Raw genomic sequence first — 14,655 nt, 5'->3', positions numbered from 1 at the left:
AAAAGGGAAGCAGACGAGGAAGACAGGGGCGCCGAGAACGTAGGAGAGCCAGGAAAAGAAATAAAAATGGAAAGCTGCTGGTCGAGCGAGTGAGACGAGACAGCAAGGGAAATAAAAAGAAATTGTCATCGTCCGGGTGGTTGCAACCACCCTTGTAACCGTGCCCCTTTCTCTCGAGCTTTCCTCGACCCCGCTTTACAGCCACTGTCATTTGTTTTTACGTTCGCTCGACGCCGTTCCTGAAAATCCTTCGCCTGTCGCAAACGCTATTCACCCCTCCTTGTCCTGCGAGATTTCGTCCTAGAGTTGAGAGACAACGTGGGCCCGCTCGTCGAGAAAAGTTCAAACGCGGTGGCAATCTTCGGGATCCCCTCTCTTCTCTTCTTACGGAGTAAGAAGAACGCGCAAAGCTGACAGAAAATTTCGAAGTCTCTAGATAAAGGTGTCTCACCTTCCCCTGCCGCCTCTTCTGTTGAAGTTGCCACGAGTGGGCACGCTTTCTGAGGAGCGCGGAACGCGCGCGAGAACTTTCAGCGATGTTTTCTATATTTGTCGGTGTTGAACTTACGAGGAAAGTTTTCGGATGAAATTCTGTTCAACTGCAAGATCAACCGAGGATCTCGGCCAGGATTAACTCAGCTGGGATATTGACTTTGTGAAAATGTCTGATAGACATCTGTAACGTTCAGACTTTCTAGGAAACTATTCCCCTAGATGATTTACCTAAAATCGAGATCGTCATGTTTTTCCTCGAAACGTGCTTTAAAAAGTTTGACATTTCATTTTAGATTTCCTCGGTCGAGGATAGAATTTTTCGAAACTTTAAAAAGTATTTCCTCGATCGAGGAAAGAATTTTTTGGAACGTTGAAAAGCCACCATGGCATTGAAAAGATGTGTAATTCAGTTTTTTAAATTGGGCGACAATTTCATCGGAGAGCGAAAGGTTTTGCAAAAGAACGAGACTGATGGGAGATCTTGAAGATCTTTTGAATAGAGGTTTTCTGCTTGAACTTCGCGGAAAGTTTCATGAGAAAATAGAGAAAAAGGTCGAGGTTTTGCGAACGCTCGCCAGAAAGATAGAAGTTGAAGACAAAGGGTATCGCGTATTAATTCTGTCAGACTATTTAATTAGCAAGGCCTAAGTAGGGAAGATAAGAGTTTAATGAATACAGATAGCCTTGTAATCCTAACAGTTTTCCTCTTTCACCTTATCTGCTTCTTCGTTCGTTGTTAAAAGAACAATGGAACGAAGTGAGAATCTCCCAGCAAGAATAAAATTGTTACTTGCTACCGAATTTCTCTCACCTCTTTTAGTTTTTAGCTATCCAGATTTTATAAAAAAGTTTCATTAAATATAGAATAATTTCATCACGTTGTCAAATATTACTTTCCAGAATATTATTTCTCTTGTAGTATCGTGGACAGATTGCCTAAGAAATATCGGGTGAACCATAAACAATGTTGCGAGAAAGCCTAAGTGCCGACAGGCCAAAAGGGTCTGGAAACTTCAATGGACCGAGCGGCCCATCAATGTGTCGTCGATCTTTCAGTCGAATAGTTACGCGGAGGAATCGCGGAATTACCTACGTGATCATGATCGCGGACGGTTACGGAACACGTACGTGGTGGGGCTATGAGAAGAGACAAAGGGATGCTTACGGGAGAAGGACGAATTAACAGGCAGTCGTTAATTGATAGTCGAGTTGCGAGAAGTCGAGAGTTGAGTTGCCAAGTTGTTACGAGTCGTTAACTAAGAGTCGAGTTGTGAGGAGTGGAGAGTTGAGTTGCCGAGTTGTTATGAGTCGTTAACTAAGAGTCGAGTTGTGAGGAGTGGAGAGTTGAGTTGCCGAGTCGTTGCGAGTTGTGAATTATCCATTTAGTTGTCTTAATTATAGCACTTTACTGCAATTAGTTCACGTTAAATAACCATCGTTTCCGGTTTAATCCATTGTAAATAGATCCATCTATCAATAAACTTATCATATAGGATAGAAATCATTGGAAACCCTAATTTCTAATATTTCTGAATAAATAAATCCTATACTCTAATAGGCCTATTCGAAAATTATGAAATCTAAGATCTCTGCTTCGCCGTATTTTCAAAGCTTACTTAACACGTTTGTAGTCGGTAATTTTGAAAAAAATCTTAAAGAAAATCGCAAGTTCTTATAGTTAAAACAAACATGTGTATCTGAAGAGGTTGCAAATATATTAGAGTCACTGATAGATGTGCTACCTAGTTATGTTTCACTCGCGGTGTTAATACAAAAATTACTACTTTATATTACATTTTGCTATATCACTTATCAACTAGACCATAACAGAGCTCCAAATTAATCCTGCAAAAATTACATTGGTAAAAGGAAAAAGCTACTCACTCAATGTTACGTTGGGAGGCCCCACGATCTTTGGACAGACCAGGAAGAGCCCCAAGTTGAATCGCACACTCACGACATTGGCAAAGTTACGTGGTTGAAAAGGACTATTCAATTTTTCCTCGGTGTGAAGCCAAGCAGGACCGACGAGCGCTGTGCTGAGAGCAGCGAGCGCCGCGATTCCACAAACCACGCCACATCTGGTCAATCTGATGCCACCAGGACCACCCGAGCAGCACATCTTCGTCTATGGGATTCCGCACTCTCTTCAGGAAAACATTCTACATAATCTATGGAATCATCTCACCGATTTCAACCATCCTCTCCTGTCTTTTCGGCTAGAAACTTCTCGCGAACTTCGACACATTCTTATACGATTTGTTCTCAAGTTCAATACACTGTCTTTCTTCCTGCAACACTTTTATACTTAAAGTTTCACGCATTCATCATAGTGCGTCCTTGAATACAAAACGACGCTCCTGGAATGGTGTCTCATTGTTTCCGTTAACCATCCTAGAAAAACAAAATGAAGAACAAAGTTAGTACTTCATTGAAAATATAATTTAAATAAATAAATTTATATATATATATATTTATTTATATTTATATAGGTAAATATTTCTCACTGATTTCTCCTTACAAAATTTTTGATATTATAAAAAGATAATATTACATATTACATATCATGATCGTTAAAGAAGATGAATATGAATATGATAAAGGCTCTCGATTTTCACAGCGAACGTAGGATGTTTCAAGCCTGTGGCCATTTGTCGCTCAGCTAACGATACTGTCGTTCTCGTTCGACGAAAGCGAATAATCCGACCACGATAAGCGAGTTATCGAGGTACCATCGAGTTTGACTTTATCGTACGCCTCTTGGGAACCGTTCTCGTGACCGTCGCGTGCCACCACCGTTTAATTCGCAATGAGAATTCTCGCGGTTGGTGCTCAACACTGATTCCCACGTTGAAAGGAAAATTGTAGTCGCGAGCAAATAATTGATTGAGGAACGTTTGCAATCAAATTGAAAGTTTTCCTTGTCAAACGCTGTCAGCGCGTCAACATCAAATAATTTTTTTCTTTCGTGCAAAACAAACTAAAAAGCGTTGACGTTATTGCAACGGTATAGAGTTACTTGATACTCGTTTAACTTTGTTTTTTCATCGAAATCCCATCTGTTTGGATTAAATAAAAATAGTCGAAATAAAATGGAAGACAAAACGAAATACCTCTGAAATAAATATTTGTTATCATTTCCTAATATCTGACAGCGTTTCGTTTCGACCAATCACTCTTACAGAAAACGAAGTGCAACGTAAAACTGATCGATGCTACAGTTCTGACGGGGGGGGGGGCCGTTCATCGTTTTCGAAACTGGCATTCGGTTGAACAAAGAATAGCGCAGCCGGTTGTTTACCGGATCAGAAATGTCACTGAGCTAGTTTTATCGATGCTGGTGTCGGAACAGCGGATGTTCCGACACGGACGCGTACGGAATTCGTTGACTGCGAAACAGATCAGACTGACAACGGTCCGGATAGATGAAAAAGGGGGATGGAAAAAAAAACCACCGCGTGAATTTGTTTTAAATGGCGAGCAACGCTAACTACCGCGACCAACCGCTTCATGAATGACAGACATATGCCCGCCTGGATTCCATTCGATCCTTAATATTCTCGAAGAAACCTGATCCAATCTAAATTTTTATTCCATTCGTTATGGATAAAATCTGGATTTATCCTGTTCACGGTTCAATTCCCTCTGGCACGAAGCCTGTTCAAAGCGAGAAAAGATAATGAAATTCTTGTTAGAATTGGGGATTTGTACGATAAATTAACACCGTTACTGATATTCCAGAGAATCAATTTTAATACTAGCCGGTTTTGTCAAATTTTTCACCTTTTGATCCACTTTGCGCGGAGATTATCATAAGATTCTAAGAATGTCTACCACTCCTCCTTTCGCAAGTCCTTTATTTCATAAAATATATGAAATTAACGAACACGTCAATAAAATTGGTATCAGCAGATTACGTAATGCAACTTTGTTTATATTTCGCCGATAATCATTATTTTATGTGTATTATTTTAGCAGATAACATACCAAGCGGGCCAGCATTCCCGAACTTTCTCCAGACACGTCTTTCATAGAATGGCAAACATAAATTATACCATAAAACCGCGTCTGTTTTTCGACACGTTTGAAACAGCATCGAGGAATGCCGTTTCGATTTTAAGTAGAAGCATTTGATACCTGTCGGCTCGTATTTTTCACACTTGGCGTAATTTTACGATACAATGAAACCGCAACTTATAACCGGTGACCTGATGTTTGAGCGACGCGCATGCAGCGGAATAAAGCTTTTTCGAAACGGCACCGGGTGGCATCGTAAACGGGAATTTACTTCCGCGAGAATATTTCCGTCTTCGTAAATATAGCCCCGGCGACTTCCTGTCGTCGCGCAAATTTCCGCCGAGAAGTTTACACCGTTCGCTCGTTCTAAGCAGCTGTGCCACCAGCACTCATTGAAATCCACGGATTTTCGGAAGTTACGCCTCGCAAATTGCCCCGCTCTCTTTTCTAACCGTCGTCGTCTACATGCTCGCTGTCGATTCAACTTTTCGATCGCGTTAACCCACTTTCCCTTTTTTGTTTATAATTTCGCCGAACCTTCTGAGGAATTACGGAAGCTTCATTAGCAAGAGGCAACGTCGATTTATCGACGAGTATTTTAATGAGCTCCTTTTAGAGGGCAATTTTATTCCTTTAACTGGGTCAGCAGGGAGGGAACGAAACGAAACGAAACGAAAGAGACAATGACAATGAAAGATTCCTTATTTCTTCGAAGCACTAACAGGCAGGGAAATATCAGAGATTCCAGATATTAAAGACTTAGAAGCAGGAAGTGGTGATCCTATCGATCGAAGGATAACATAAAGCACATAAAATTACCATGTCGTGGAGCAAATAAACGACTCGGTAAAAGGTGTCATCACGCTCGTGCTCATTTTCCAATCGGACGTTTATTATTTTTGTCCCGATATAAAAATGAATATTTACGGTCCGTTATAAAAATAATTATCCGATAATAAGAGTTTACGGAACATCGTCGCAAAGTCGGTACTTCAACTCGAGAAATAAAAGCTTGGTAGAAAAATGGGTAGTCACGAGTCTGATGATTTACTGTCCTTGCGAACAATTAATTCATTTCACAGGCTAATGAAAATATAAAATATGGTATTACCATTATTGTTTCGTTTTTTCTGGTTTTCTCACTCATAGACGATATCGGGGAGTGCTAATAAGAATCCAATTAAATCGAACAGCTATCGCAGACTTTGGAATATAAGAATCCTATTGCTCGTACTGCTCTCTATTATTCGGTTATTCCATACTCGTGCACGAGAACGTGAAGTAATATGAAAAAAGAACTCAAGTTTTCTGCCAGGCCCGACCGAACCACCCACGATGTGGGAAATGTGGTGGCGATAATGGTATCCCTCCTAGCATCCGCATACCGCGATCACTAGCTGGGTGGTAGGCACCTTTTTCAACCACCGCGATAACGGCAATTGGAATTAATTTCTTCGAGAGCGGGCAAACGTTTTAATGGTTTCTCTGCATAACTAAAAAACCATTAACGGTCTGCACCTATCGTTTTCCCCAGACCGCACTGTTCCATCCAAGAACGGCGCGTTTTTCAACTCTCTTCAAAACGAATTCTGCTTCTCGTCTGTTCGAATCGAAATTCGCGGCCTCTTCCATTGTAGCTCGGCAAATATTCAATTTTATCTTCTTACTTTCTCATTTACAATATACCTCCTGTTTCTGCAATGAAAAAATTGTATGTTGAATGCAATTTAAAACAAAGAAGATAGCTCAGCTCAGTGAAAGATTTCAACGATATATTACTTTGAAACAAATTCTTTGTTTTATTTTTGTTTTCTTCTTGTTTTCTATAGAAAGGAAGACAATGTATTTGCTTTAACGTTACTTAATTTAGCATGTGCAAAAAAATGTGTAGATACAGATAAAGTAATATTTTCATTATTATGATCATATGATGAATATACTGTATACATTTGACCCTGCTCAAAGCAAATAAAGTAACCTAGAAATCATGGTTAAAAGACGTAATTAAATCCTCACCATATTTCATGCAGCTTTCATCTCTTTCAGTCGAAATTCATTGGTAACTGGCGAGGGAGAAGTTTTCGTTCAAAAGCGTACGACAGTTTTTCCAGGTCCCGGTGAAGAGCATTCCAAGAAAGCGAGAGAACATCAAAGAACGTTAGAACAACCGTCGGCATTCGCTCAGAAACCACTGTGGGATTTTTCAACTTTTCTCATCGGAACGTCGAACCTGTCGTGACAGCCGCAAACTTTTTCAACAAAAAAACCGATCAGAAAAAGGGAAACAAGGGTGTAAAAAGAAAGGAAGTCGAGGGGCCGCGTGTCACTCGTGAAAGGTGAACGAAGAAGGCGAGAGCAAGCCTGGCACTGATCTTTCCAGGCGTGAATCGTGGTGGGTTCGAACTTTTAATTACCTGATACTTAAGAAACGGTCTACGAAAAGAGAGAAGAAAAAGAGGGCGGCGGCGAAAAAGAAGAGAAAAGTTGGAAAAAAGAAGAAGCGAATAAAATGGCCCGCGAAACGTGCAAGCCTAGGAGCGGCTTGCGTTTGCGGAACAGACTTAAATAACCACTCGAAACTGCTTCCTAACAAGAACGAAAATCTTTCGAGTATCCTTCTCCGACGAGGCAGCAATTTGAACTTCGAACGTTGCAACGCTCAGTTTTTTTCAATTAATTAAACCAAAAGTATTGAGAAGCCCCGGCCGACTCGTATAAATTGCCAGATGAGAAATGATCCTGTAATTGGAAACTATTTTTTACATCGGTCGAGGGGGGAAAAAAAAATATGAAAACTGTTGATTCGCAAAAAGCAAACACGTTATTGGAAAAATTCCAATACGAAGATGGGAAAGATGAATTGAAAGATATATTCTCCGAATGTTTCATTCTTTGTCGTATATGATTTTTCTTCTCGTTAGTTGAATTTCATAACATGCGCTCGATTTCGTCGACATGAAATTCTGATTTCACTGAAAAGATCGAACAAGCAGCTGCGGATATTATATTTCTTGCTGTATTGCTTTCAATCGCAAAATGATTTCTTCTTACGTTAGATTAATGCGAGAAAGCATTTCTTGTTATTTCTTCAAAATATCCTGAACAATTTTGTACGCCATGCAAGATTTTATCTGGTTTTGCTAGAAGTGTAACTCGCAACTCTCGTGAGTAATGGAATGGCAATTCATTCTTGGACAAATTCAATAAGAGTCGGTGATCAATCATGGAGTAATGCTCATCGTGAAATCATTTGTATCGTTTTATCATTAAAGATAATCTATTACGAAGAATGTAATCCGCTTTACAATGCAAGATTAATCTTCCTGCGTGAACAAGAATAAGCTGACCGCATAACTGGGCAATTATTCTTCTATACTCCTTTTGCATTATGCATAAAAAGAAACGCGAATATCGAATGAAGTATTGCAACAATAATAAATATTTCTGACATTTCTACGAAATAATCTCTAAACTTTACAAACACGAGATTATAGGAAGAAATTAATCATTTCAGACGCAAATGCTTCCAATCCATACTGTCCGCAAAATATATTATGTGTCGTTAATGCAACGCGTTGCCGATTCCAAAATTATCAAACAGAATGAAATAGAATTAAATTTAATGCACGCAATCAGATCAGGAAATTGCTTTCATTTCATAATATCAAGTTAAAACGATCGAACGCGGCTTCTTTAAAATTCGCGATCAACCAGCAAACGCGAATCTCGCGGTTGATTTTTCGTCACCCCTCTCCACGCGTCGACTCTGTATTTCCCAGTAGACGAGTCTCGGTATATTTAATTGAAAAACATGTAATTCGTAATTTCCCAGGAGAGACGTCCGCGCGACTCCTCTTGATCGTTAAGCTTCGCGACGAGAAATCCATAGAACAATTTCGGAATAACGTTGAGCGTTCTCCTCCTCGTTTCTCTGTTTCTTTTACATTCCTTCGCTCGTATAGATTCCAACTTAAATAAATTAACGCGCACCCGAGCCGCTTCTCTTTCCGTTTACTCGTACTTATTCCTGTTAAAACGTCGATCTTCGTGCTAAGTTTACTTAGGATCGTCCGATTTAAATCTCCGACTCCAGCATTCATTAAATTGGTCGACTTAAAGGAGATGAATAAAACTTGTAATACAATGAAGTTATGATTTCTTTTGGGTCCTGGCACTTATCCGTTTTAATAGCATGAAACGACTGGAAAAGTTTTATGGATAAAGGTACGTAAGGACATTTTTCGAAATTTAGGTAAAACGGATCATGATTCGCCATGTATATTTTTCATTTAAAATGTTATTTTTATACTTTGAAATTTGTTATTTTGCAAGAAGTGCTGGGCAAATGAACATAGTGGAAAACGAATAGCTTTGTTCTAACGATTCGGTGAAATATCAAAAGAGATTTAAACGTGACCTAGTTTTCAAAAGCTGCGGAGTTTCAATGTTTTTAACATTTTTTCTAACCCATGGTAACAAAAACGTTCATTAGCACCATAAAGCGAAGATTATAGCTGAAAGTACCGTGTATTGACGTTTGTAAATTACACATGAAATGTTCAAACACGAATAAAAATGGGTGCGAACTAAAAAAACGTAGTTGTAAAAATTAAAAAACATTTTCACAGGAGGTTTAAAAAAACTCAACGAAAGAATTCTCTTTTATTGAAAAAATGTTTGAAGGAAAACACTATCGTTCGATTGAACAAGACTTAAACAAAAATGTTTAAATAAAATCTTAACATCCACTAAAGATATTTCTATACTAATCACATGAAATTTTGTTTTCGCTTACGTTTGTTGCATTGACTTAAATTTTCCAATAAATATAATTCTCAAATTTCGTGACAATTAACGTTTATGATCGTTCGATAACGTTTTCTCATAAGATTTCTATACTAGCGTGTTATCATATATATCTCAACGCTATCATTTATCCTCTTCACCACCATACTGACAGGTTCACAGTAAATAGTAACAGCGTAGCTCAGTTTCCGGAAATAAAAGACGTAAACAATTTGCGGGGAAAATGTGGCGTGGCTCGGCTTGCGAATACACAAGGGAATATTGAGCCGTTTATTTCTCTGTCCTGTGAATCATCTACACGGACATCATAATTCGCCGACCACGAATTACAATTTATCTGAAAATGTTCCTTCACGGTTACAAAATTGAAAGTCACGTCCAATTAACTCGTAATTATTCAGTTCTCTATTCCTTTACTTCCTTCTGCAAAATCTATTTAAAACAGTTTAGTTTTGGTACAATTCGTAATCTTTGATTGAAAACTTTCATTATTTTTGTTCCTAGATTGTCGCTTAATTAAAAATTTAAATGTAAAAATTGTACAAACTACATCATAATATATGTTAGAAGATACATTAATTGAGCTTAATTAATTTGATCATTTTCTAAGTTCCATTAATCAGAAGGTAATTAAATATCCGTCAAATTCCATGAATGATTAATCTTATACAAAAGAGTCCTAAGACTCATTAATTACGAAAGTATTAATTTGAATAATCTGTATATGAATATGAATATTATTTAGTTAGAAATAATTCCTCAAAATAAAAGGAAACTTATTCCTTTATATATATACGTTACATTTAATGGTTGATAAAATGACGAGATCCTCGAAATGAACGAAATAATACTTTTTCAACATGTAAACAAAGTCCCGAGTTCGTATTTCTTACAAAAAATTGTAAACACGCGTGTTTTCGAGATACGCATTGCAACCTACTAAACCATGTTGTTATCAAAATTGTACACGGTAGGAAAACTTTTTCTATGATGCGGTCTACATTAATTAATTAATCTCTCTTTAGCTTGCTACTTTTATTTAAAATCTACAATGGTTGTAATTTATTTCATTATCTAAAGAATAATCCGTAGACCGGAGTCGGACTTTCGAGAGAATACCATGGTACAGAATCGTACAGAAAATATCAGAATAATATATTCATAATCCCCTGCTACACACAAAGATAAAAGTATCACTCGTTACTGTATTTCTCGTATGCACAGTATCTTCTGTTCAACTACGTAGAAAGGGAGGAATATTGCGTTCCAGCGTTGTTAAATTAATGATTCAATCAAATCAACTCTCACGTTTCAATGCATATTGTAAAAATTCCGAAATAAAAACGAAAAAGAATTCAACTATTGATTCTTGTTAAATTCGCGAAATTATTGAATTATTTCTGGTTTACTTTGATTTTCAAATAAATTTAATGAACTCCGCTTTTCATTAGTACGAAATCAAATCTTTCATTAGCATGTTACAAGCTATGGATAAAAATATACTCCAAATTGCAGGCATGTGTTCTTGTAGTCGTTATAGTCATTACTTCATACACTCAAATACGTTAACCAATCATCGAGATTCTATTAATTCCAAAAGTTATTATAAAACACTGACACCGGTTTTATCATAACAATCGATTTTTCATTCGAGCGATACAATTCTTTGATACCAATAAACCCATATGAAATGGCACAGAATCCTATATTATCGACGGAGTCTAGCGTTAAAACGTCAAAAATCTTGCATGAAAAACACTTAACTCTAAGATATCCAATTATGTGTAAAACATACCTGTACTTGAAGTAAAATCGCCAAAATCCAGATGTGCAACGTGTATGTAGAAGTTCCAACATTCGATCACTATCCGTCAGGAATAGTCACGTTGAACGATGCATAAATGACGCGAGTGACTGCATAGTGGGTGGAGGTAGCCGGTAGCACATTTGGACACTGAACTGTCACGAGAATATAACACACAGCTGTAACAGAGGCTCGCGTTGCTCGAGAAACGTCGTATCAATCCGTACGTACTCGACGGCGGCCGGAGGCGAACTGCCCTTCGTAACGCGCGCGCCACCACCTAAAGCGTGCCAGCGATTCTATCCGAGTGCTACAAGGACAGGCGAACTTGCACGAGCTTTTTTGCAACGGGCTTTCTTCGGTATAAACGAGTGTGAAATCATGTCACAGTATGCTTTCTCAGATTTACAACGTCTACGATTGATTAGTAAAGCTATCCTGGCAATCCTAGTTAATCGCTATTCAATTTCAATTCCATAATCTTAAATTAACAATACTATCCCATGTAATGCGAATATTAAAACAATCAATATACAACAAAACAATACATATATATATATAATACAATAATAGACAATAGCAATAAATCGAAGTATGAAACATGACACGTAACAAACTGTTGGCATCATATTTAATTTTTCGAACGATTACCATTGATCACCCTTTCGTAATCACTTTCTCGTGATCACGTAGTCGTACAAAAAATTAAACATGTTTCATACTTTGATTTATGTTTCGAAAGAGAATATTCGAATGGACTTTCGATGGAGTGTGATAGTCTTAATATTTGTATGACGCGAGATGAATTAAGGTTATGAATTTAAAATTGTAATCTAATTGATGTTTACTAGTATTTGAATTATTATGGGTGACTTGATATAGGAACTGAAGCATGTAAACGACGCCAAGAACATTCTACTTTTGCAATGATTACACACATGTTGAAAATTTGACACAAATGATATATGTAGACTTAAAATCTCCAAATACCTTCGTTATTTCCATCTCTGGAGCCGAGTTGAGCAGTACTAACGATATCTGGCACTGTTAATTACGCTAATCACTTAAATAATGTACAAAAACTGCAGAGTATGACGTGTGCTTGTGAATCTCAAATTGGCGGGAAGCGTAATGGCGGAAATCGAAGAATTCAATCTCAATCGACATTAATTCGGCGCACGACCGATAGATAGTGGTAGTATCGATCTAACATCCGGTAGTGCAGCCGCGAAATACGAACTAAATATTTTATATATTTATTAATAATTTACGAGCTATTGCGTTTAATATACTGCAAGAACTATTCCGTTACAATTAACAAATGAATTTCCCAGTATCCGGTGAAGGCATCAAACGTAAAATATATTAACGCTTAAATAATTTATTGACATATAGAGAATTGAACAATGTCTAACAAGGTACTAACAGGAACTTTAGTTTCCAAGCGATTAAACTTTCACGATGAAGTAATTAACTGCATATATTATATCTCGGTGTTATTAAAGTTGCAGAAATTCCTCGTACAGTTATGTAGCAGTCTATTGTTTTACACTGACGTGCTAACTAATACGAAATGATTATATTAGTATCGGAAAGCACCCTTATATTGTTTCTTGTTTAATTATAATATGCTTAGAGCATGCAATCTGAAAGTACTCTTAATAAGATGTCTAAGTAACCATCAAACACATATCATAATAATAATTACTATCTTGTTGTTTTGCGTTTTTGCAAGCGATGTTTACGATATTCAATAAACTTAATTTCATTCTCTTCATATTTTTATATCATTCTCACGCGTAGGTATTTTTAATATTGTGCTTTTCTAAAAATTGAATTATCCAATTAGCAGAATATCCTATTCTTTTTTCGAGAAATGTCATATTATTTAATCTGTAATTTATATATGATACTTTTCGTAAAATTGTATTAAAATTTATAAAAAAAAAAGGGAACAGAGTACACTTTAGAATTTCAAAATTCAATATCAAATTTTATATCTCATATCCGGAATACATAGTTAGCACCCAAATTCGTACCTGTTTCCAATGAATTACTATTTTAGATTATGCTACATTAAAATCTATCCAATAGACGTTCAATAAACTTTGGCAAGAAAGGGAATAATGAGAGAATTTATGTCGGGACCTATGAGCTCAAGCAATTCACTTTGCATTCTAGCGTACGGATGCAGTCTGCTGCACCAATTCGCAATACGCATACACGCCTCCGCACGAAGCGTTGTATATAATTGTGTTATAATAGCTATCGCAGGTGTCGGCTCGTTAAATTGTTAATACATTGCTGCACGAGCCTCGCAGAAATTCCACCGATTAATGTTGTACCATCGTACTGATATTACCTTCCGTATGACACTTTCATTTTCGTAGCGACCGGAAACAACGTTGAGCGAACTCGAATAATGGACATTGCAATCTCATGGAAAATTAATCAATTAAACTACCAAATGAAATCGATACTTCCTGTTCCAATTGATAAGAGTGATCTTCTTTTATTAAATTTTGTCGTGACTATTCCGGCAATCGTATTGCACAAAAGTTTTAAATTGCAATAGTTGTTTATCACAACATCAATCCTATTTAAAAAAATTATCGTGCTTTATTTAATAATTTTATTTAATATGAAATGTTAATTCCTTTTTCATATTATATGAAATAGTAAAGATAGTAATTGCGAGATTCAGATCCGGTCAATAACATTACAGCCATTCTAACGCCAGACGTGAACGTCTAATGATAATTAATTGCCGAGAAATGTTGAGAATAATTAATCGTTGGGAAATAATTAATCGTGCCGGATGATAAAATAAACATGATTCGACCGTAATTTATAATGTGCACGTGGTGGACGGCAAAATCCTCAATAAGCCCTGAAAAAATTTGCTTCTCCATAAAGTTATTAAGCGTTCTTTTCCAGCAAACTGCTGCAGCATTAACGAAATTTGTGTACTCTCTAATTCTTAAATACTAAATTCTTAAATAAAGAATACTAATAAATAGTATCCTTAAGTCCTTAAATATTAAAGAGGTCAAATGAAAAATATAAAAAACCACACGTATATTTGCAAAACTTTTATCTGACGCAGAATATTTAAAGCCTACGAACTTCATAATCTACAACATTCGATACGGTTACCTCACATACATGTACCTTCAACACTTTTGATAACCTGTTCGATATTCCAGGCATAACTGCCGAAATTCAAGAAACGATACACGTAGCAGAAAAACGACAGCCGCGGGAGCGAAACTAACACCAGCGACAGAAATACCTGCCAGACGAAACTCGCTCCCTGTGCAAGACTGATCGATCAATCCTGAGGAAGCAATAGAGATTCGCGTCGCGCATTATCATTTTCCTCAACGTCGTATGTAAGAACTCATTATAAAACGTGCATGAGCATAAAAATTTCTTGTGATTTATAGGAACAGCATATAGTGAGAAACTAGTTCAGGAATAAAGATATCAAGGGATAGCGAACGCTAAATGAAGTTACGTATTGTTATCGAATG

General features: G+C 37.1%; 1 protein-coding gene across 1 annotated transcript in view; it reads right to left on the bottom strand.

Moving 5' to 3' along the window:
* The window catches only part of LOC122574716, a 159,181-nt gene extending 147,786 nt beyond the window's left edge, over positions 1–11,395 (bottom strand). The window contains exons 1-2 of the mRNA XM_043742630.1: positions 11,114–11,395; positions 2,380–2,889 (exon numbers count right to left, since the gene is read on the bottom strand). Coding sequence (XP_043598565.1) covers positions 2,380–2,617 — 238 coding nt within the window. The 5' untranslated portion in view covers positions 2,618–2,889; positions 11,114–11,395. The remainder of the gene's footprint in view (positions 1–2,379; positions 2,890–11,113) is intronic.
* Between the last annotated feature and the right edge of the window lie 3,260 nt (positions 11,396–14,655).

This window comes from Bombus pyrosoma, linkage group LG14 (genome assembly GCF_014825855.1).
Source record: "Bombus pyrosoma isolate SC7728 linkage group LG14, ASM1482585v1, whole genome shotgun sequence".
Taxonomy (NCBI): Eukaryota; Metazoa; Arthropoda; class Insecta; order Hymenoptera; family Apidae; genus Bombus; species Bombus pyrosoma.
Note: the sequence above shows the minus strand (reverse complement) of the source record. Positions and strands in the feature narration are given on the sequence as shown.